Below are 24,966 nucleotides of genomic sequence, written 5' to 3'. Positions count from 1 at the left end.
TTACGCTATGGTTACTGCGTAAGTGTGTGAGTAAGTTTATTTCAGTAAGTAGGCACTGTGTAATTGTTATGCTTTGGTTACTGCGTAAGTGTGTAAGTAAGTTTATTTTAGTATTATTAGTGTAATAGTAAGTATGCACTGTGTAATTGTAGTTTTATAGGAAATAAACAGACATATTAAATATAAAAAAAAAAACCTTCTTGAAGTTGTCACCTCAAAAAACGATGCCTCGTTGACCCTCTGCACAGTAAACTTATACTGAAATTCTTATATTACTAGTCTAGAATAAATAGTAAAAACGTTTTTCGAATAAAATTCATTAGCTGCGTATCGAAAAGTGTCCAAAACTTGAACCTGACATTTTCGCAAAAAGTGATGCGTGTAAGTAATGTGAGAAGGTTTTAACTCATTCTTGTCACTTTAAGCTTAAATTCAGCTTGGATGTGGTCTCGATCCTGTTTTGAGCTAATTTTATGAATGAACAAAGTCAAAACAAATAGACAGGGAAGCCGTTTCTTGAAAAGTTTTATTCAAAATCCAAAAAGTTAATCTTTTAAAGCAATTCAGGAAACATTATCTGGATCGTGGATCCGTTAACGCAAGTGAAATCGACTGAGCGGCATGGCAAAATTCAACACAAAATCCATCTCAAATCGGGGCACATTTTGTAATTTTTCTTCAACGCCGAAGAGAAAAATTTATAAAACGTCTATGAAACATTTAAAAATACATAAATTCCCTTTCAAAAACGTAATTGTCTTGGCCATAGAGTGCAAAATGTACCTGAAAATTCAGCAAAAACTTCACTGCCTTGGTTGCATTTCAAAACAGACCTTGCGCTACGTCGTGAAGAAAACAAGGTTGAATTCCTCGAAGGACGATTTCTTGATGAAAAGCTTCCCTTCCTCCACAAAAAGAAAGCTGAGCATTCTTTTGAACTTTCTCTTTCCATTTTTTGTCTTTTAACGGTGTATTTTTAACCTTGAAATGCAGAACTCTTGTCTTAAAACATCTACATGGTGATCGCGTGGCAGCCATTTGTTTAAAATGGATATCTGTAACTAAGGTTTCCAAATATGGTAAAATTGAATATTCACGAGCACTGAACGCGAGTTACACGTTTTAACCCCTTATGAGTTTCTGGTCTGTCCAAATGCATTTCTTGGGTGCAGGTTTGGCGTTTTTTGTACCACGTGACTGACCTGCTGCAAATGGCTTATTACCAGGGAAATAACTTCCCTTATATTATTTCTGCGCCTGCGCAAATAAACACTAATTCATTTTGTTTCACCTCAGTTTGTTGCTATTGTAGACGATAGTGAGCATTCAGGCGCACTTGAGATTACTTCTGGTGAGCTTATTTAGCGAGGCAGTACACTCTTCCTTTTATTGACAATATATCAATATTTTGCGGTGGGATATCATACAAGATCATAGTCATGGCACTAAGTTAAATCACTTGACATAGTGCTTTGAGGGGTCTTCCATAAAGAGCTACCGTGCACAGTTAGTCGGCGGTTGCTAAATTTTTAAGTAAGAAAACAGCTTTGCCTGTTTTAGACTTTTTCAGTGAATTATAATTTCAATGAAAGGTATACGTCACCTGACACTGATCAAAATGAAGCAACTATTGAACAGGGGTTTGAGTTCATTTAAATAACCCTTTGACTGGTAGGGCAGAGATTTGTCTGACACACATAGTATGGATGAAATTTTTGCCTAAGTGAGCGAAGTCGCTACGACTAAAATCGGTTTGAGTCAAACTTTTCTATTTTCTATTACAATACACAATTGTGTTTCCAAAATCCCATTTTCTAAATATCAATTGTAGCCCTTAATTCAAGAAATCGCCTAGGGCTAACGCCAACACGGACTTTCACATTGAAACTGATATCTGATATCAGTTCCAATGAAGACGAGAGACCAGCTGTTTTGAGGCTGAAGTGGTAGAGAACGGTAGCGTTTTGAAGTACCTGATCAAATTAAAAACTGCAAGATCATCCTGAAATGACACAGTCTTTAGACGTTCATTGGTCAGTATAAAATAGATCATTTTGATTTTTACATGAACGCTATCAAAATTCCATTGAAATCTATCAATAAATACAGAGCAATTCTATCGCCACGGTGTCTCAATCATAAGTTGTTTGATGGTAAAGTAAATTCTAGGCATTTGCACTGGCAAATCTGAGGCATCTTTATGTCACTATAAGCTATGATAAGAATAGCCTTACTACACCGAGTGGGCTATGCTACAGATGGTGTCACTAACTATTAGGACGTGACTTTGCGACGGGCAATCAGTATTGTTGATATGGAATCCTTAGACTTTCAAGATGAGTTTGGTTGCTTAATTTTCGCTAACTTTTAAAAAAAAAAAAAAGAAACAAAATCATTTAAAATACTCAATGATGTCCTCACCCGACTTCGCTACAGTTTTCTTAGCTTTCAATTTTTCTGAACAAAGACAATAACAGCAAAGCACGTTCGATTTTAGAAGGTAGCGCTAATGTACGAATTGACATATTTTAGAATTTTAGGCAGGTGGGAGTGAATGAGCCAATTAAGGTGGTTAAAGGCCTAGAAATAGCTGACAATATAATGTTTTCTCAGTTACAGCCTGCAACGCAACGTGTCAGAAAAATGTGTTCATTTTAATCATGTTTCAGAATATCTTTCTTCTCAATTTAATGTTCGGGGTTTCGAATCTTTATTTCAAAGTACTGGGATTTCACTCCCTGACTGTAAATAACTACGTCTTAGTTGGCAGTGTATATCAGGTGATACACGTTGATGACTGGTTCGGCTGCATTCTGAGTTGTCATGACGATCTACCGTGCATTTCGTACAACTACAACACATCTAGTAGACTGTGTGAACTAAACTATTGCAGTGGCCTACAAGACTTATGCGACAGAGATAACTTGCTTATTTACTCGACCGGTTGTGTATTTCAGAAGATACGGGACTGTGAGGTAAGTCAACAATATGTAACCGGAACTTCAAGATCTTTCTCAAATTTTGACGTGAAAGTGCAAAATGAATTTTCCTTCTTGGTCATCAGCTATAAAAGGTTGATGAATAAGAAAACGGCCCGCAATGAGGTAATTGTTTGATATTTCTTGCAAAAGTGCACTATTTACCGAAAGTCCTTAAGTGAATAACATTTAACACAGCCAGTACGTGCACTGCATGTAATTCAAAGTACTTATTATTTTATTACTGATTTCCTTTCGTAAGCAAAATCATTAATTCTAATAATAAAAAAAGTGTTCTTCTATGAAAACGACTAGTTTTTCGGTTACCCCAGAATTTAGACTAACTTACTTCTAATCTTTTCGCTTCCAATGTCATAAATTTATCATTCCTCTCAGTTAAACACCTCGGGTGCTTTACTTTTTCTTTTTAAAACCGCTTTTTAACACCTGTTCATTAAGTATATTTCTTAAAATTCGCATAATTATTGGTACTGTAGATACAAAGTAAATATTGTCAAAATACACTCTCCAAAGACGATCTTTTATCAGTTTTGTTCGGCACGTCTACCATGATCCTGTTTTTCGAATCCGTGTGCTGACAGAATCATGAACTAAAACTTTTCTCCCCTGAATATTGAACCGCATCTTGTTAAATTGATCGGACAGAGGCAACCAATTTGAATATTTTTAAAACTCTTTTTAAGACTTAAGGTAATAATGAAAAGTGTCAGAGGGGGAATGTGATAACTTATAAATGTAATCAAATATCTTTTTTGACTGCCTCTATTCTGCACTAGAACGACAGATCCAGCAGTAACACTTCTAGAATACAGGAATCTGGCAAATCAGGTAAGGTCTGCATCGCCGAGTTAAACAGAAACTAAAGCAACAGACTCGTAAGGGAGCAACAATTCAAATAACAGTTGTTCACAAACAAACTATCTTTAAAATTTATGAAAACAAAGAAAGAAAAGGGGCTCGTTATTTCAGGGTGACTTCCTAAATCCACTGGGGTCGTCGGTCAGGACAGGTTCATTAGCTCTGGGAACTGCCGGGCTCGCTAGGTGTTTTATGGTCTCAGCCACATCTAATAACTGCGCGTTTCAATGAGTTTCCGCTGTTGCCACAACGAAACCTACTGGGTTACCAATACATACGCTACCCCTATAAACAGTCAAAATCAAAACTGAGTCAATCCGATAAATATAATCCTTTGTTTCTAAGTCGTCTTAGTCTTGTTGGTCTGCATCAATGTGTGAGCTTTTAGTTGGAGCTTTTTTCTTGATGGTGTCCTCTGTCATGACTATTTTGTCTTAAAATTTTCTTCTGTTAGAAGTGCGTCAAAAGAGGATATTTTTTTCAATCTGCATTGAAGGGTAATCACTGAATAAGAGACCTGCTAACTGACTACTCATTACAGCTTGACTTCACCCTTTAAGCCCTATCGGGCTTAAAACAACCACTACGGCGACCGCGTGGAAAACTAACCCAAAAAGTAAACTATAGGGGAGCCTATAGCTAAGAAGATTTTGTTATCTATCCATCCAAGAAAATTTGGTAGTCAACCAACCGTACGCCCGGCCGTTCGTCCGCACCACAGGTGAACCAATGTGAAATCTCACACTTTTTAGAAAGCTAGTGTGGGAGCCTGCAACTTAATATTGCACATCCATGCTCTGATCAATTGGCAGCTGTCAAAACAGGGTATCCGCTGACCAGTTACACATGGCATTATCGTGGGCTCAGGTGTCGACCCATCGAGGTCAAGTGTTATCGCTGACAAATTACTAGTTTTCAAATGATTGCAGGCTCAACTCTCAGAGGATTTCTTTACAATGTTTACAAGTTTATTATTTGAAGTAGATTATAAATTTATTGACGGGAGCTTTGCCTTTAGCCTTAGCTAAATCTATATAGTATCCTAGCTGACTCAAACTTCATCGCTCCGTATACCATCACGTTCTATTCAAGTGATTTAAACTCTAAAGGACTGTATCTAGGTTCAGGAAAAGAAAAAGAAAGTCGTCTTCTCTTTCATTTTTTGGCGAAACGTGAAATTAGGACGTTTCACGTCGTAGTCGTGATCCGACAACAAAAAAGGGGACAAAAAAACCGTGATGCAAATGCAAAGTTGCTGTTTTGCCAATCTAAACTTATGGGTTTTTCGCCGTCTCTGTTGCTGCCGCCGTTATCGTCGCTTAACTTCCCCATAAATAACAGAGGGGTGCTCCCGGCATCATGGGCCCTTGTTGTTCGCTGGAAACAGTACATATTTTTCATCTTCCATAACTAAAAGTTAGAATTTCATTTTAGCACCCGCAGGTTTCCCACAAAATGTGCGAGAAATCAACAAGACTTCCAGAAGCATTTTGATCGCTTGGGATGCAGTCCTAACCAACAGCAGCAAGCAACAGAACTACAAAGTGGCCTACATCCGGTTTAAAAGGATAACAGGAGCCGCTATAAAAACGATTCAGGTTTACACTGTGTATGCCAACTTAACTGGACTACTGCATAACACTAGATACAACATTACAGTACTTGCGTACAACGAGTATGGAGATGGGCCCAGTAGCGAGCTTGTAGTCTTAAAAACAGATCAAGGCAGTAAGATCAGTTCGTTGTGTTTACTATTTTAGCAAAGCGGGTTCCCAAGCGTATTATTTATTATGTCTACCCAAATATAGTGGTAGTCACAAACAAGGTTCTTAAGCAATTAACAATCCCTTTGCTTTGAAGATAGTGACGTTGTACCTGTTTCTATAGCCGAAAATTCTCAAATCTGATTGGCTATCAACTGCCCTGATTTCAGCCTTAGTAGGACAGTTTAGTTGGACAGTACGCGCAATCACGCGCCCGCTTAAATGGCTTGTTTTGCACTGCTAGCAAAAAAAAAATTGGAATTTCTTGTGTTTTGATTTAAAAAAGAGCCTTTTTTAAAATTTTGTGAAAGTTATAATTAATTGGTAACAGAACTTCGTGTCGTCCAATTCGGTCTGTAATCATAATAGTGATTAAACAAATCGGACTCCCGCTACGCGGTCGTCCGATTTTGTTAATCGCTAGTATGATTACAGAACGAATTGGACTCCACTCAGTCCTGTCACAATTACTAATTGAGTCTCAACAAAGTCCGAGGTCATTGCCAGATTTTTAATTTACAGATCTCAGTCACTAGCTGGTAAAGGCTGGTAAAAGAATCTAGAAATTTAGACAAAACCTTTGCATAAGGATTAGGAAATTGTTTGTTGTTGAAAACATGTCAGCTATATATTTCACCATAAAACTGACGTAAGATAAGCACTGTGTCAACACTTAATTACGATTAGAGCAAAAAAAGGTTATTTGAAATTTGGGCCCAAAATACATCCTGTGCACCTCAAGGCCCGTGCAAAAGGACGCAACATTTTTGGCCAACAACTCCCAACATTGTTGGATGTTAAATGTTGCGTCCGTTTGCACACCCTGTTGCATTATGTGATCGAGCTTGCTCGTCAGAGACTCTTAAAATGCAAGCGTTTCTTTTTCTCCTGTGTGCTAGCCAAAATGAGACTCATGGTCCCAGGTGTTCCTAGCGGAGACCGTGGAAACTGGGGATAAGAATCGCGACGTGACCGACAACATATTCAGAGCGCCATGCATGTTTTGTGATGAAAGCTTAGGAAAGATTTGTGGGAAAGATGTCAAGCTTTTTCGTAACGGGTCGGTCCGCGAATTCTATAGCTTGAAAGCGTTGATTACTTAAAAACAAGTGAATACTGCAATGGTAAAAAAAAAAACAAGAATCTTTATGAGCAAAACTTTGATGGTGAGACTAACTGATCGGGTATAGTAAACTTCCAGTGTGTGCAGATGAGTCTTGTGACGAACATGTGGTTTATTTTTTGGCGATGATCGAAATGACGCGCGACGTTCATCACGTTTTTGCTCTTTGGCAATGATGTATTTTCTCTCATATCGAGCTCCTTGATTTTCGTGAATTTTTACAAGCGTGCGCAATCTATTCAGAAACAAGTAAATATCCTGAATAATACTCGACCATCGATAAAGTAGGACGTGAAAACTTTTAGCGAGGAAATCCTGTTTCGTTTAGAAGTAATCGCCTCCTCATTTCTTATCTAATCTCCAAGGAAGCTCGACTGAACTCTTTTAAGAGCGTCTTGTTTGACGAAGTTTTGAAACGCAGTTTTTTGTCCGGATACAAGCCCCCCGGATTTAAGCTTCCCCCCCCCCCCCCCCATTTATAAGCTCTCCTAAAACCCCTTTGATCAGTACTACCATACAGCTTGTTTTGAAAAGCTATTTTTTGTCCGGATATAAGCTCCCAGTCCCCCACCCTCCCAATCCTTATTTATAAGCCCTTCTAAAACCCCTTACGAAGCTGTATAAGCCCAGGGCTTGTAAGTGGAAGTTTACGGTATTTTTGCCCGCATGTGACCTATGTAAGAGAGGTGCCGTTCTCTCAGTCAAAAGAAAATAGTCCTTAATGACCTTACGTATCATTTTTTAGAACCGGTAGCTCCTCCAGCAAATGTTACCCTGTTCAACAAGACTTCCACCAGCATTCTGGTCACGTGGGATGAGGTACCTTATGGTAAGAGGAAGGGTCAAATACGGCAATACAAAGTGATATACAAGGCTGAAAACGAGAATAGTAAGAGCATAGAAGTCAACAGTTCAACGCACGCTCTGAAAATAATCAACCTAAAACAGAACACCCATTACAACATTACAGTATCAGCCGCTACTGTGAAGGGATTTGGACCATCTAGTGAGCCTATATCGATATTTACAGGCCAAGACAGTGAGTATATACTCTTGTACCAAGAGAGAATGATCCATTCTCTCTTGCTTGTACTTTAGAAAATGAATGCTTCCTTTATCAGGTTTCAACAAGTTTTCCCTTGGGATTTTTTTTGAATTTTTTAACCCTTTCGCCCCTGAACCGCCCGTAACCGCCCATGCGGATCCAAGTCCTTTCTACCCTTTGTGACGCCATCAGTTTTAACGGTCAAGGACAACTTTGTCCGCTAGCTTGTGCAGAGTGAAGAGATCTTTCAAACCATACCAGAATGAGCACAATTCAGTCAAGGACACCGGAGAAAGAGGCAAAAAACCATGTAACATTGACCTGAAAATCTCCATGAAAATCTTGTTCCATTGCCCACCTACCTTTCCTTTCACCTAATCCTAAGATCCTAAAAGCTTTCCTAAAAACTTTTCCCACCAAAATGAAGCCTACTAAATGCCCAGCAAGAGAAAAAAAAAATGAGGCAAGAAAAGCGAAAAAAGAGGGGAGGAGAGAAAGCGAAAAGTAAAAGTCAAGACTGCTGTGTCGAAATTTTGCTTTCTACGCATACCCGAACTTCGCAAGCTGATATTTTGCATCTGGTTCAGAAGGGCATCAAGTGTACGACCTGTAAACAGGTTTGTGGTAAGTTTTAGCGACTAGCTTCAAAATGCGTTTTTCGGCAAAATGTCCAGGAGCGAATGGGTTAATGAACAAAAGTGGGGATGTTTGAAATTATCTAAAACTTGAAATACTCGATTAGGGGTTGTTCAAGTTTATAAAAATGAAGGGCATTTAAAACACAAATACCAAATAGACCATATCATAGAGACTTTTGTTCTTGGGTCATTGTAGTTCGATCATGACATCAAGTGGGATCATTTTGAATTTTAGCACCTGGCAAAACAGATTATCATTGTAAGATAAAACAAACATTGTTTATACAAGACCTTTTAAAAGCAAGCTTTTAACGTCAACATCAGCAGTGAAAAGCTGATGCTTTATTAGCTGTTGCCTTTTGTATTCATTCCTGACAAGAATTTTTAATTCTTAGTCTCATTTCCAGACCCCTTGTAAATTTTTGTATATATAGTCTCGTTATTATCTTTAACGGTCACTTTAGATCACTTTTAAAAATGTATGTTGATTAGCATACGAAACGTCAAGTTTATAAACATGCGAAAGTTCACAACGTTTATCACCGTTGTTTGTGTTTTATTTTATTTTTTATGTTTTCAGATAGACCATCACCACGTATACCTTTTTCTATCCTTTCGCTCTCAAATCAACCACATTTCCCCCATAAAAATAACCAGAATGCCTGTAAATTCTCTACTACAGGTCCCAGTCCACCGCTGGGTTTTCGGGCAGTCAACAAAACTACAACTAGCATCAGGTTACAGTGGCATCATCAACAAAATTCTGCCATCACAGGGTATACAGTAAATTATCGTCCAGCCTCAAGTGCCGAAGAAAACCAACAGAGTACAGTTCACGGAATTCATGATCAGGAGGAAATTACGGGACTGTTAGTAAACGTGACGTACATCATAACAATACAAGCCTCTGATAAGAATGGAACTGGGCCGGCAAGTTATCCTATCTTTGTTACCACGGGCGATGGAAGTAAGTTTTCCCAATTTCTTACGAATTTTGATTAAAATAAATTTAATTTGCTCTCTATCTATTTTTACAGGTAGTTTCCAGTGTCCTACGGGCAATCAGAGGTACTTCAAAGATCCAGACAGTTGTTTTAGTTACTATGAGTGCAGTAATGGACAAGTCTATCACCAGCCTTGCCCCCGTGGTACTGAATATTCAGTTAATTTAAGCCCGGTATGCGAACATCCCGATAGAGCGTCCTGTAACGTATAATGACATCGCATAAACAATGCTATAGTGTTTTCAACGCCTAAATGAAAGCCTTGACTCTGTCGTCTTTAATCGGGGGTGAAGCCAAATCGAGTCAAAAGAGCGTCATTGCGACTTGGTAGAAACTGACCACGTAGAAAGCAGTTGATTCGAAGTCGTGTTTCAGTCTTCCACAAGTCTGTTTAATTCAGTATTTTTAGTGCAAGAGGCAAAAGCGTTCTTTACTTGTGTAACCAATATCTCCTTAACCCTTAGCGAAAACTTGAGTTCCCTCCCCCTAATTAAAATCGCAGATCCGCTCCCGCGTTAGACTACCATGATTTTCATGACAAGGGTACAGAATTACGTATCACAATTGACACAAAGCAAAAACTTACATTTTAAAGCCAGAGACTGCGCAGAGGCTCCCACGAGTGTAAAAAGCCAGAATAATTCGTTAAAGATTTATAAAGAGGACCCGTTCGGGACGATGGAAAGAAGAAAAACAGGAGTGTCTTTCATTTCCTTCCCTTTTCCATCGCCTCCCGAGCAGTTGCTTTTCTTCTGTCTTCAGCCTCCCAGCTGCGCAAAGGCGTCCTCGGCGTCACAAAACGTTCTCCCACAAAGCGTTGCGCAAATAGGGAAATAATTTAGAGCCAGGTCTTATTCAATTCAATGAAATATTAGTGATAACATTAAAAATTTAGAGCTAAAGCGCAAAGGACGTAAATACAGTACTGCATAATAAATTGGTACTTTTTGAATAATAAGTAAGTTTGGTAATCGCCGAATAATTAAATGTTGCCAGTGGTTAGTTAACCTGTTCATACCATAAATGTGTAAATGAATGTGTAGTTCTCTTTCCAGGTTAAGTTGAGAAGGCACTCACTAATAAGCGGCCACTAGCGATATATGGATACTGATGTGAGCTTTCCCATTTGCGCTAAACAACAGATTTAGGACGGAAAAATCTTCCCCTACTAATCAAACTTCGTTTCATCATGATGTAGTTCTCCTTACCTGATGATTTAACCGTGGATAAATAAAGTTATTGTTGTTGTTGTTGTTGCTGCTGCTGCTGTAACGGCTTTCATTTCCAATTTGTGGGAGTACACAGGAATTAGTAACCTAATCTAAGGGTCTCCCTATGGTGGAGCTGGTGAAGTCTATCCATAACTTTCGGTCTGAGGTTTCCAAAAGGCATGCAACAGATGTCGTTTTCGAAGCCAAACCGACAGCTTTTTTCTGGAACTTTAGAGTCAATTCCAGAGAGATGCGTGGGCATAGCTTGCAAACACCCCATACTGAAATGATATAAGTAAAAAGAGAGTATGATCAGCCCCTGACGAGGGATAGACAATACCCATATTTCGTGCTCATTCTTCATGTGTGCATATGTACATATTTTTAACCAGAAGCTTATAAATTTTTCAGGGTTATATGCTCCTGAATTAACTAACGGCAAGGTTACAAATTTAAACCTCGTATCACGTGCAGCCGATTATTTCAGACTTGATAGAATACGAAGGTTGAGTGCATTTAAGGGCTTAAATATCATTACTCTGCCCGAGTCTTCATTCCTCCAAATGAACTAGCTCCTTCAATATTTCCCAAGTAAAATCGAGGCTGTTTTGATTCAGAAACACAGGTTTCTTTCGTGTGTCGCTATTTTGAGCTTTGTTTTGGATCGTTTCTTTTTCTAGATAATTGTAATTCTGAATGAAGAATGAGTCAAGTTCTGATGAGGCACAGGTATAGATCATTATTGTAAGTAAAATACGTTCTAGCTGGTTATAGAGGGTTATAGGACCAAATCAGCTTCGTCGACAAGAGATCTGAGTAAAAGACTAGGTTAGGATCTTGACAATAAACCCTAAGAGAGCGTTTCACTCACGTGGCCATCATCTCTGATGCAAATTTATTGGAACAAACGAAAGCGTTTGCATAAGAAAAGAGTTCATCTCCCACAGGACTGGTTTGGAACACCAACATGGCCGCGGTGACGTCACGTGAAAACACTCTATACTGGTACGTTGCCCTTTTTTACATCAAAAATACTATAAACTTTTATCAAATTTTCTCAAATAATTCTTCAAGAAAATGTATGGAGATCAGTCTAAAAGATTTTTATAAGGAGTAGGGCCTAAAGGGTAAACCTGAGTAAATTCTTTTTTTTTTTTTCTGTTTCACAGAACTGAGATCAGCCAAGGTAGATGAGCTGCATTAAAAAAAAAATCAAGAAGAATAAAAAATATTTGGACTTAGTCTGGGACGCAAACTTAATCTCACCTCGATTCAGTTTCGTCTGTGGCGCAAGCTAATTCTGACTTCAATTTAAAATTTCCACATTTTCCTCTATCTTGTTATGAGACAATAATAATGTTCATAACGCTTTTGCTACTGCACTTTATCGGTCACCGGTCTCCTAATGATCCTCTACTATCTAATGGTTCATTAACGGTAAATAATAGAACTGAATATGACTGTCACCAGTCGCACTTCTGCAGTGACACTTATCAATTATAATTATGGTTCATTGAACACAGTCTACTTACAAATTGTCCAGCCAATCATCTTGAAGCATCAATCCCGCGTTGCAAGCCTAGAGAATTTTTTTTTTTAGCTAGATTTTTTGTCATATTACCAGCTTCCATACCTGACTTCTTGGTTATTCAACACGTATTGAACCTGTCAATAGTTCATTTTCGAGTACCCCTTAGCCACAATTTCAAAACGAGCTAAATACAATACAAAGTCCCTGCTATGACAACATCAGTTCTTTTTTTATGCTCATGAAAACGAAACTCAAAAGGTTTACAATTGGCTTCATTGTGGAGTGAGCGATCTTGTAACCTAGAGATGGCCTATTGATAAGCAGCGACGAACACGTTTTCTATTGGTCGATTTATACGTTAAGTGCGACGATTTTCGCCCCTTGGCACTTACTTGTATTTGCTTATCAGTCGAATTGCCTTACTGTCATTTGATCTAGCCAGGAAAAACGTATTTACGTATTTAAGGCTAACTTCTACAACTACACCTCGAAGGAATAGTCATTTTCAGTGAAAGGAAAGAGAAGAAACTTAAAATAAATTCAATTACTGGTTTGTCGAAGGTCTCGGTTAGAGGTTATGGTATACGCTTAAATACAGTAACCTTGTCATACAAATTAAAGCAAAAATAAAAAAAACCTAAATGCCATATAGAAACTAATTTGCCATGCAAATCACATTGTGCTTTTTTCTTAATCCTCAAAACAGCTTTGGGGTAAGGTATAATGCTTCAATTTGGCATCAATTGTGTTAAGAGAAGGTAAACTGAGCACTTTAAAGACGTTTTGAGCTTTAGTCTTTCTTTTGACCAGTTCTCTGAATGAGCTCACTTAATTCCTTTTTACGTAGCTTTATTTAATTCTCCATTTTCATTTTTCTATGACAACTTTATTGCAATTAGGTATACATGAACAACATGCAAATTCTTCGAAGGGATGCCAGGTGCAGTCGCTTTTGTTCCTGAATAATACAATTACACTAAGGATAAAAAAATCAGCAAATGTTGCAGTTCAGCCATTTTATATGACAGCGATTTCCAACGTCATCTAAGAGGACATGAGTGTGTACTGGTAACAGTTACCAGAAAGCTGTTGTAAAACAAACCACCAAAAAAACTTCTGTCATTGGAAAAATGCTTCAGAACTTCTTTTATCTCAAACTTATATTCATTATAAGCCAGAGACTGAAGATATCCGCATTACAACCAGCCACTGAAAACAGTTACATCTTGGTGGGTCATGTCCATCAGACGTTGTACGTTGATGACTGGTTAAAATGCATTCACGCTTGCTACTATGATCCAAGATGTACTTCATATAACTATAACAAATCGGCAGCAGCTAATGGACTATGTGAATTGAACGCCTGTGCGCCGCAGGACTTGTGCAATATAGAAAAGTCCCTTATCTACTCGCCCGACTTTATATTTCAGAGGATACGTGAATGTAGCGTAAGTATTACACTCTTGAAACCTTACTCTTCGAAACATGACCATTTTAAAAACTTAAAGATGGTTTTTAAATTCATTTGGTTCTTAAACATTACTTAAATCTAAACCTACATTGTACGAGAAAGTCATCACCAGGAACCTTTCTTTGAAAGACTCCAGATTAAAGGGTGGAAAGTTTACGATGTATAATTCATTAAGAAATTTTATTACCAGTGCACTCCAAAGACGTTTTCACAATTTATACCCTTATTTTTAAAACAATGCGGTGCATTGGCCATAATATCAGAGCTTTTGCTTATATTCCTAACGCTTTCCAACGCCCTTTTTAGAGTAATTTCCAACAAAAAAGATGTTTTTAGAGAGTTTAGAACGATGACATCTTATGCAAGAAGAGAGATCTACTCTGATCTTTGCTTCAATACATTTCCCCACAGTCCCTTTCAAAAGCTTTCTCCAGCTCACTTATAGTTATTTTAGCAACCTTTTCTTGGATGGGTGGATATTTGGAAAGATGTTTGAACATCCTGTCCAATATTACATAGCATTACCATATTATCTAGAGTCTTTTTCCTGAAAGTCTGGTAGAAAATAATTGATTCTTTCACAAGCTTTACTGATTAAACGTAAACGACTTGAGCAAGTCGTACACCTGCCAACGACTGCCAGTAGCATTTACCTGCGAACTTAGAACGTAATTAAGTGTCCGCTAAAAGTTTCTCGACACATTTCGGTAGAAAGAAGTGTATTATAATTCGTTCTTTTTGATAGAAAGAAAAATATTAAAATTCGTTATTTTTCGATGATCGGGGGCTCATGGATTTGGCGTTAAATCCACGGGACCAAAATTGACGTTGCACTTTATTTTTTGCGGGATTATCATCACTTATGTACGTATATTTTGTGCGCATTTCTTTGATTTTAACCCCTGGCTGAAACGTGATTGTTACCATTGTAATTTGGTATAAAGTTAGTTCCTTTTAACTGCAAGTCTGTGCATTTGGCGAAAAGTTGACAAGAATGTTGCCTTGGGGCTGCCAATATACAGTAATCATTTTAAAAAATTCTTCACCAAAATCAAACATTTAAAAGCACTTTTTAAAACAATTTGTTTTACAACGACGCATTTGAATATTTGATTAACGTTAATTCAAAACAAACTCCGTTCGTTTCTCAGTTTATAGTCAAACCAGTTCAAAACAGTTTCATCGCGTCATGTCAAGGTTCATCAAAACTCTGCTGGAAACCCGTAGTGCTTTCGCTTTTTTCGCGGCTAGTGTTTTTATATATTTTATCATTTATAGAGTGTTTTCACTCACGTGGCCAGCATCTATGCTAATTTATTGGAACAAAAGAAAGCGTTTGCATAAGAAAAGACTTCAACTCCCACAGGAGTGGTTTGGGACACCATCATGACCGCCGTTTCATTGTTTTGGGACACCAATATGGCCGCTATGACGTCATGTGAAAACACTCTATAGTTAGTAGAGGAGACTGGTTATGAAAGCCGGCAAACACCAAAGTTGAAAACAACGGTGCCGAAGTTTATGTTGGAATCTCTCTAACCGTGCACAATCCTTTTTTTGTTGTTGTTCTAAATAAACTAATGCGATGTTTTCATTGGTAAGTGAGATCAAAACGATAAGAGTGTTATTGAACGTTGTGCGCATTCAGGTCCAAAACATCCGTATTCTGGAATGTGACAAAGACGTCTGTCGGGTTTCATAACCATTCCACTTTAATAACTATGATTTCATGAATAAAGCAATGTCTTCGTTCACATACAATTGTCAATATTATTTTTAGGGGTTTTATTTCACTACCTTTTAATTTGTTACGTTATATTGTGTTTTAATTTCTATATCTTGGTCGTCTTTCGATGTACGTGACATACATTTTTCACCCTCCGAGATCGCCATAATGCTTCATACGAAAGCCGAATTCAATAATTGTTTTATCATTCATTCAAAATAATTCCTAGTTTAAAAACAGCTCCGCAAAATATCATTCTCCAGATAGCAGATGTCGCTCGTCGGGTTGTCTTCTCGCTGTTCTTGCGATGTTTTTAGCTATTATTTCGCCTAGTTCTAACTCTTGAAACGAGTGAATTGTCCGCCATTTTTGTTTTCACAACGAAAAAAAACACAACCTCGTCCCCAGGTCTTCTCGGTTAACGGTGCATTAACCTGCAAGAAAGCTGCACGTTTGACGTCATCGATTCATTAAACGCAAAAATTCTTCAAAATTTGGTCATCAGTAGCTGGTTATGGAGAATTATGCGTGTGCTTTAGCCAATAATCGGGGATATGTTTTGAATGATTAATAACAAGAGATGTTAATAATTATTGTAAAATTGTATAACAAACTATCTTAACCCGGTTTTTCTGCACAATATATAGCAGAATGATAACACGAGTTCGGACCGGAATCCTGATGTCAACTTGGCAGGTAAATTATATTTATATTTCGTTTTCTTAACACATCATAATGAAGCCAAAAAGACAGAACACGGAAAATTTAAGAATATCTATGAAGGCATTTGAGCCGCATTTTTTAAAAAAATTCTGTAACTGACACTTCCTCCGTTCTTGTTGCTAGGCCAAGACCAAACTGTCAATTTCTGTTAAGACGAAACAAAAAAACAAAGTATAATCTTTTGGGCCAAGCTAACGTAAACAAGACCCTCATATAGTGTGAGCTCACTGGGCTGCCGACTGTGCAATGCAGTGGTTTAATATCTTGAAAAGTATATAATAATAACACTTTTATCCGGACTGAGTGTCCAGCTAAACCTAACTTGTGGAATGAGATACAGATATATATACTATTAGGAGCCCAGGGCCAATAACTCTACGCAATAACTTTCTGTTCGTTCCAGACGACCTGAAATGATCCGTCCCCTCCCCCCTCCCCCCTCCCCCTCCACCCCCCGCAAAAATAAGCCCATTCCATAATTGAGTGCCACAGGCAGCCCAATAATTAAGCTCGTCTGTCGGGTCAGACGTCAAACTAATGAAGCTGTGAACGGCTGATCAATCAGCCACACATTTCTGAGGAAGGCGGATACAACATTAACGTGTTGGTCGGTCGATTCAAACTCATTTAGTCGAACTTAATTGAGACAGACGTCACCCAGTTTTGTTCAACGTTTAGCTTTAGTAAGTGAGTTCGAAAACACTTCCCGATAATGCCCTGGTTTTCAATCACGTGGTCAGTTTCACAACAGTAGCATAGAGTTCTATAGTGATGACGTCATAAAAATTATATTTTCGAAATTATGGGATTTGTGAGGATATTCTGAAAGAACAATATCCAAGAGACCTACTTGCCAAAAAAACTACCATTTCATGGCAAATTGTCTCTGAGATATTTAATAGCGTAGTTATGCTTCGATGACTCTAAACAAATCCTTCTAAATTTGACTCGATTCCTAATGTGTTATGAACTGAGTCAAATTTATATTTCATAAATTTATTTTTGATGATGTCACACCTAAGAATTCTATGGCTGCCTTTTTATAGTTTTGAGACGTGAAAAGGAGGTGACGTCATGTAAAAACGCTCTATCGAGCCAATCCTATTGAACTAAACACAAAATTGATATCCCCGTCAACTTGAAGACCTTCAAAGGAGATTCTTTGTTTAATTTCATCTTGGAATAATATCAAGAAGTATAGAAAACTAAACTGAAAAATATATCTTCGTACTTAAACAATATCTATTCTTTTCAGTGCCTGTTGACCGTCCTCAAAACATTCAGAAAATTAAGACAACGAAAACATACATATTCATCTCGTGGGACGAAGTCCAAAGCAATGAGCAAAACGGCGAGATTCAGAGCTACAAAGTGAACTACACGTCGTTAGCGGACAAGATAGCCGACCCAGTTACCAAAACAGTTTTGATTCCATACGCCAATCTAACAGGTCTCATTCCAAGCACAAAGTATAAAGTGACAGTACTTGCGTCCAATACGAACGGGGATGGCCCCCAAAGCGATGCTGTTACCTTGAGAACCCGAAACGACAGTAAGTTCGAAAGTGTGGTTTTTAAATTTTTACTAGTGCTAATAATTTCTGCAGAGTAACCTCTATGACCAAACTCTTTCTATCGGGCCAGCGAAGCAAATAAGTACCATTTCTGTTAACATCCCGGAGTGCTGCACTTGAATGTCACTTCACTTACGACATTCAGACTTGTTTTAAAATTTCTCTTCCTGTAACAGTTTGCTGTGTTCCTTTTAAACGAACCAAACTAAACTACCGTCATTTAGAGAGAGTGGCACTTGGACCTCTAAGTGTCCTCTTAACAAATAGGACAAATTGATAACCATGTACTCTTTTAAGAAAAAATGAATGATGTACATCATGCAGTTATTTCAGAGTTTTGATTGGCTTGCCATTGTGATATTGAGCGTTTAGCGTAACTGCCGTGAACACCAAAACAAGTATGGCATGAGAATATTTCTAGGCAACGATTTCAATACGATTTCAAATCATGTTACTGAACTTTCTGCCTTTCAACTCCGGGAATTAAATTCAGGTAAGGAATTAAAACTTGCGTAAAAAGTTTTTTTTCTTAACTTTACGCGTACACAAGAAAGGATTGAGGTTGATTGAGGTTGTATAAGCCCTCTACCGAACACAAAATGATATTACTTCTAACACTAAATAATCATTGTACTTGTTTCGGCCACTACGACATTCGCTAAAACCTGTAATAGAATGACGACGGCTGTCACGTTTTCCAGCTAAAATAGGGAGCTTAAGCAACGATAAGGTCAACGATAACGGCAAAAAAAGAAATGTTTAGATTGGCAAAATAACAGCTCTGCACGTGTATCACTGCACGACCACCACGTGAAAATGCCTAATTCCACGTTTTGTGCAGGACGTGAACAGTCATGACAAGATCGGACTTTCTTTTTCTTTTCCTGAACTTTGATACAGTCTTTAAAAATTGAACTCCAAAGCAGGAAAATTGCCAGCATTTGATGAACTGAACGACGCAAGATGGACAGCGCGATAAAGTTTGAAGCAGCGCGACTTGACTTTTTAAGTGACGTTTTAGTAGCCGTCGCTTTCGTTGTAGCTTAAGCTTCCCACGCGCACACTACGTCGTGTTAAAAAAAACTCGTCCTCGTACTCTTACTGGTCTTATCTAAAGGTGTCTAATTTTCTATCATTTAAGAACCGTCGGCACCTCCAGCAAATGTTTCAGTATTCAACAAGACTTCAACCAGCATTTTGGTCACGTGGGATGAGGTACCTAATGGTAAAAGATACGGCCGTATTCATCACTACAAAGTAGAATACAAGTATGAGCATGACAATAATACACAGAACAAAGAAGTCGACGGCTTGATTCGCTATTTGAAGATTGAAAACTTGGAAAAAAACGCCTATTATAACATTACAGTGTCAGCCGCCACTAATAGAGGATATGGACCTGCCAGTGAACCATTGTCAGAAGTTACGGAGCAGGACAGTAAGTATTTATGCCGTTTGAGCATGCGCCGCTTAAGAAACGAGAAGAGAGCTAGAGCCGAAATGTGTCCCGCAATTGATTCTGGGATTGTTGCTGGGGAAGCGCAGGTCAGCTATTGGCCAATCCTAGAAGTCTTTGTGAAAGCTAACTTGGTCCAGCCTCCTTCTCGATCGTTTATAAAGTTGCGAATAGCTTCTTCCTGTACGATACCCTGGCTCTGGAGGCGCGTTAATAGGCAGATCTAGCAAAGGACAAGGCGACATTAATGAGAACGCGAAAGCGTACGTGGAGAAAGCACTGAACGCGATTTCCGATGCTCTGCTATTGGTCAAGTCGGTTTTCAGATCTGCGCGTCACTATCGTCACGTCTTCCTCGCTAAATGAGGATGTATAATGATTAGTGTTAAGCACTGATTGAGGATGGTTAGCTCTTATATTCATTCAATATTTTTGCAAACTCCATAGGAATAGGCAACGTCGTCTCCAAGGCTTTTCCCTAAAAAAATGAGTGGAGCGGGGGGGGGGGGGAAGGCCCTGGCATCGGCTGGTCACGTGTCTTCATTAAATATTCATATGAACGGTAATGTATGAATTCCTGTGGTCAATTCTGCATCCTCACTGGTTGACGGCTTTTCAGAAAAAATACATTAGAAATTGATTTGTGATTAAGCCTTGGGGACGAGGTTGCACTTTTTCCTAAAAATCTTGTCAAAATGTCATTCGATTTTAAAAATAAATCACTCATCCTGAAGTTCTTGGAACGATGATTTTTTTTAGAATTTTTTGGAGAATATTAGAACATTTGTCATCAATGAAAGTTTGAAGAGCAAATGTTACAAGTTATGGGAAAATGAGAAAACAGTTAGCGTTAGGGTTAGCTAAAAATTAAAATTTGAAGTGAATAATTAATAGCTATAGACAAAAGACCAGAGAGTCCGACACTACAACAAAGGTGGCCCTGAGCCAATTAGCGGACTAAATGGTTTACGTGTATACCCTCCTTTATCCCAGTTCTTTCTTTCATTCTCAATTCAACCCCAATTCCCCCAAAATTCAACTGTAATCCCCCCTTAACCTTTCTCTTCTGACTGTCAGTGTGTGTCTCGAAAAGGCTAGTAACTTCTTTCTAATGGTTGTTGAAGAGATCACTGCTAATTACTGATTTGTATTGACAAATTGGGTGTGTCGTTTTAGTACCCGGTGCTCCTCCTCAAAATGTTCAAGCAGCCAACAAAACGTCAAGCAGCATCTTGGTCACGTGGTATCAGGTCCCAACCAATCAGCAGAACGGGGACATTTTAAGTTACCATGTCACTTATGCAATGATGAATCAAAACGTAACGGCCACAAAACAGGTAGAAGCTCCAGCTCTAGAATTGAAACTGACTGGACTGAAAGCGAAGACAAACTACAGTATCACAGTAATGGCTTCGACCATCAAAGGACATGGACCAACTAGTCCAGCCATTTATGTTGTCACAGAATAAGTTTAACCGTGGAACCATACCAGAACCTGCGGAAGCTATTAAAAGAAGTGGCCGTCGACCCAACTACCTCTAATTTTAATACTCGTTCGCAGCAACCAAACTGACCGTTTCTATGCGGGAGGGGGGGTGGGTACTCAATAAAATTTTATACGAGAGGCTTCGCCCCGAGGTCCATACCCCACCCCTCTATGTAGCATTTTTGACAAAAAAGTTACGCTTTTCGTATATCTTCTATTGACAAATGGTACCCCTTTCATATACCTAGTTTAATCGCGTAAATGCGGTAATATCTGAGGCACTATATTTGCCTCTCACCAGTAAACTAAAAGAGAGGTGGGCATTAACGAAATCACGATAAAGCAACCACAATCTTATGATTGAGTTCGGGAGGTATCAGCAAATCACTAGGGAAGACAGATGCGTTTTCTCTTTTTACTGTCCCAAATACTTTGCAGTTAAGGATAAATTTTTTTCTAGAAGCAGTTTTTATGCTAGAGACGTTTAAGTTGTGCAGACGCATCTAAGACGTCAAAGGACGAGACACATAAAAGTAGACAACAGCGGTAAAAATAAACCCAGATTTGTCTAAAAAAAAAAAAAAAGACAGCTAAAAAAAACACTGACTCTTTCCGGTCATTTCTGAACGGGTTTGGCATAAATGTGTCCCAGTTTATGGGGTCCAGTTTTTTTATACTAGATGCATTCAGTTAACGTCTGAGTGTTGAGTGAGTTGGAAAGACGCAACTAAAGAGAGGACGTTAATGTCGTCAAACGTTAAATGCTTCTGTTGTATTAACCGTTTTTATTCTAAACGTTGAAGTCGCTCTAAGATGACTTTCGCCTAGGCCAAACGTCGAACTCTTCATGAGACGAATTAAAGTTAGTGGGTTAAGTTCATGAAAAGTTCGACGTCTTGCTAAGTTAAGTTCATCAGTCTGAATGAGTTTGGATTGTCCAACGCGTTCTATCCGTCTGTTTTAGACGGAACTGAACGTCTGAAGATCGTCTCCGGGACAAACATCGATCTTCACACGCGACAAACTAAACTAATAGATTAAAAATTTGTATGATAATGTATATCTAGCCTCGTTTGGGAGAAAATTTATTACTTATCTGATTCAGTTGATTGATTCGAGGCGTCTTAAGTTCGACGTCTGACCCAACAGGTGATCTTAATTTAGGTCGACCCAAATTAGAGCCGTTTGGTTTGTCTCATGAACGGTTCGACGTTTGGAAGTCTAGCATAAAAACGGCCATTTTACAATGAAATACAGTTTGAAATTCTGACAACTACCAAGGAAAAAGGGACTCAGTGAAGCTTTAAAATAATTAGATATTTATGGGGAGAAACGAGCTTACAGTTATGGAAATAAAACTTACATCAGATAAATGAGCTAAATCGGGTAAAAGTTGACAATAAAGTATAAATATTTTTACCTGGTGTCGTTCGTTTGTTTTCTTCCTTGTAAGTTTCAACGCGATTTGAGCAGTTTTTTTTAATATCATCTGACCTGCAAGTGTATAAGTAATAGACCTCGGCGAATAACATCCTCCTCGATCTCAATAATTCTTCAGATCATTCTCGGCCTCATCCAATAATTGCTAATTTTTGCAAAAAGCTTAGCAACGTCTTCTCGCGCACCGCCTTACCTGTTAATGAAGCTGTATGGTCTTTGACTGTGGACAGAGGCTTTAGCGTCAGTTTATGTACAAAGAAAAAGCACGATCTCCGGGGGGGTACCCAACAAAGTTTTATACGGGGAAGCTCCGCCCCGATGCCCAAACCCCCTCACCCTTTTCTTTTCCATTTTTGACAGAAAAAGTACCCCTTTCGAATATACCTTTCTTTGATTAATGGTGCCCCTTTCACATCACAATTTTAGAACTTGCATCCCTGCTGTAAATGCCTAAATCACAAAACCAGAACTTTTCCTCGACTTTCTCACACAGTCATAAAATGCATCTGTTAGCCATTTTAAGCCTTTTTACCCACCGAAATGGCAGATTTCCATGCCCTTTCAAAACCCTCAAATAGCGAAATCCCTACCCTTTCATATAACCGCTGAAACCTGAAAAAGGTACCCCTATCGGGCGGAGCCTCCCCGAAAGGGCATTATGGGGATTATTCCTGCGAGGGTCACGACACAGACGTGAGAAGCGAAGGCATCAGCTCGGGGAAAAAACAGTCTTTCATTTTTTTTTCTATCCCAGGTTCAAGAAAACATGAGAGAATGTCAGAATGGGCGTCGACAGACCAAGTCCATCTCGGAGCAAGATGGGGGATCGGGAGAAGAACGCAGAGAATTTCGAATGCCCTGTAACTCAATCTTTGATGCTCTTTGACGGTTTGAAGTTTTGTCGTTCCTTTCTTATTAGTCGCAGTTTTTCGTGTTGCAAACTGAATGACATTGTCTGTTTAGGCAATTCGAGACGGTCTCCTCCCCTTTCATCTGCCGATGGGGTCTGATAAAATGTTTGTTAGACATTCTTTTGACAGTAAAATATCAAACGGTGACAAGTACGCGAACCAACGCGCCGGGTAAATGGCATCTTGCTATCGTGTCCTGAAGGCATTATGCATCATCTTAAACCTAGTCATGTACACCCTTCTCTTGGTCATGAATTACGCGTCCAACAACAAAAGCGGAATTCTATTTGGAAACAAGTCCTTGGCGCAAATGGCACGTAAATACTATACAGAGTTTAATCCAACCCCGTGGGCTTTTGAGATCTGGAAGCTGGTAAACGCATGGACATCATTGTGGATTCTCTACAGCCTAACCCACATCCAAAGAAATGTTCCGGACGTTTTAACGCCGCTTTTCTTTGTCTGCTTCACCATGGCTTCCGTTTTTAACATGGCTTGGACGCAGTTCACGAGCTGGGACATTATAAACCCCGCGACGGGGTTTGTTTTCGCAATACTGGTTTTCCTTTACGCCACCCTCTTCTGCAGCTACTCTGGTTTGTACAAGCAACGGTACTATATTCGACGTTACGAGTTCTGGTTTATACACCTCTTCCTTAACAACGGCATCGCAGTGTATGCGACCTGGGTGACCGTGGCTGCTCTTCGAAGCCTCGCACTAAACATGACATATCTCCACGGAATAAGGCAAGAATATGCTGTCACCACTGTTCTCGGAATTCTCGCTCTTTGGATGGTGATATTTTTTATTTTAGAGAACACGCTTTTTAAAGAACACCTCCTTTACACTCTAACAGTTTATCCTGTTTTAATCTGGGCTTTTGTAACCAGCGTGATTTTTAATTTGAACCGTGTGAGTCGCACAAACAACGCCCTCATGGAGGTTCTTCTCGCCGTGTCATGCACGTTTTTCGTTGGGAAGATCTTCCTCTTGATTTGGAACGTTGTTCGAAGGAACAGAGAAATACGGGCAGCCGCCGATATAACCATGTCTGAAATGCCCAAAACTGACCAACAGCACGAAAAGTACACGGATAAATCAGAGGGTAGAGAGGTCTTCGTCTAAAAAGGATTACTTTAATACAATTAGAAGCTAATGTGAGCATTTTCATGGTCACGCAATTATTTTCGAAGGTACTGTCACACTGCTAAGCACTGCTTGTACCACTGGAGGCTGTTCAGGAGACGGGAAATTTACACAAAGCGCTTTAGGGAAGCCTCTGCGGGGTGACTGAGAGACCATTCAGGTCCATTCAGAATATATTAGTTGTACCTGCAAAAATGAAACGTTACTAAAATGCTCCATTTTTGTTAATAACTTTATAAGTGCAATAAAGCAATAATGGCGACTTTCACCGTGAACCAAGGCAAGGGAAAGGTTAAATAAGAATTTTAAAATCCAAAACTCCAACTCACTGATCGTTTGAAAGAAAAACAGACTCACTCAATTTTTTTCTCAAACTTATACCCGAAACAAGCCCCTCTATGTAAGGCTAATGGTTTATTTGCTACTACCCTATCGTCTCATAACAAACTCCATTGGCCCCTCAAACATTCCAACAGCATTTTTTCATTTCTCTTGAGATTTACAATCGTCGTAAAAGAAATACAATGTCTACGCAATATTGGCACACATTCACGTTTCCCACGAACATGGGAATCTGTTCTCTGTAGGCATTTTTATTTGCCAAACTGGCTTCAAAACTATTGAGTGTTTGTTATCTTTACAAAGGAATAAAATAACTGATTTGAACATCAAATAAAAAGTACTATACTTTGAACGATTATTTCCAGTGTTTTTCTTTCAAGTTTGTGGGGGATTGAAGTCCTTATCGAACACTAATTTATTTACTCGAAAGAGTACAGTCTTGCCTCACCCTCTCAACAACAAATAACAGTGCTGATATATATTAATTCTTTTTCTTAATAGAGTGGTTTTCGTTTGAGT

General features: G+C 38.8%; 2 protein-coding genes across 2 annotated transcripts; both read left to right on the top strand.

Annotated features, from left to right (window-relative positions):
• The first annotated feature begins 2,590 nt into the window (after nt 1-2,590).
• On the top strand, nt 2,591-5,617 carry LOC140927058 (uncharacterized). The gene is made up of 3 exons (XM_073376722.1): nt 2,591-2,975; nt 3,776-3,827; nt 5,292-5,617. Exons 1-3 carry the CDS (start codon nt 2,661-2,663, stop codon nt 5,615-5,617), a joined length of 693 nt encoding a protein of 230 aa, XP_073232823.1. The 5' UTR covers nt 2,591-2,660.
• A 17,343-nt stretch (nt 5,618-22,960) lies between these two features.
• LOC140928683 (uncharacterized) lies at nt 22,961-24,964 on the top strand. Its single transcript, XM_073378463.1, has one exon. The coding sequence runs from the start codon at nt 23,134-23,136 to the stop codon at nt 24,082-24,084; it is 951 nt and encodes a 316-aa protein (XP_073234564.1). The 5' UTR covers nt 22,961-23,133; the 3' UTR covers nt 24,085-24,964.
• Nucleotides 24,965-24,966: the final 2 nt, after the last annotated feature.

Source organism: Porites lutea, chromosome 2 (assembly GCF_958299795.1).
Source record: "Porites lutea chromosome 2, jaPorLute2.1, whole genome shotgun sequence".
NCBI classification, from domain to species: Eukaryota; Metazoa; Cnidaria; class Anthozoa; order Scleractinia; family Poritidae; genus Porites; species Porites lutea.
Note: the sequence above shows the minus strand (reverse complement) of the source record. Positions and strands in the feature narration are given on the sequence as shown.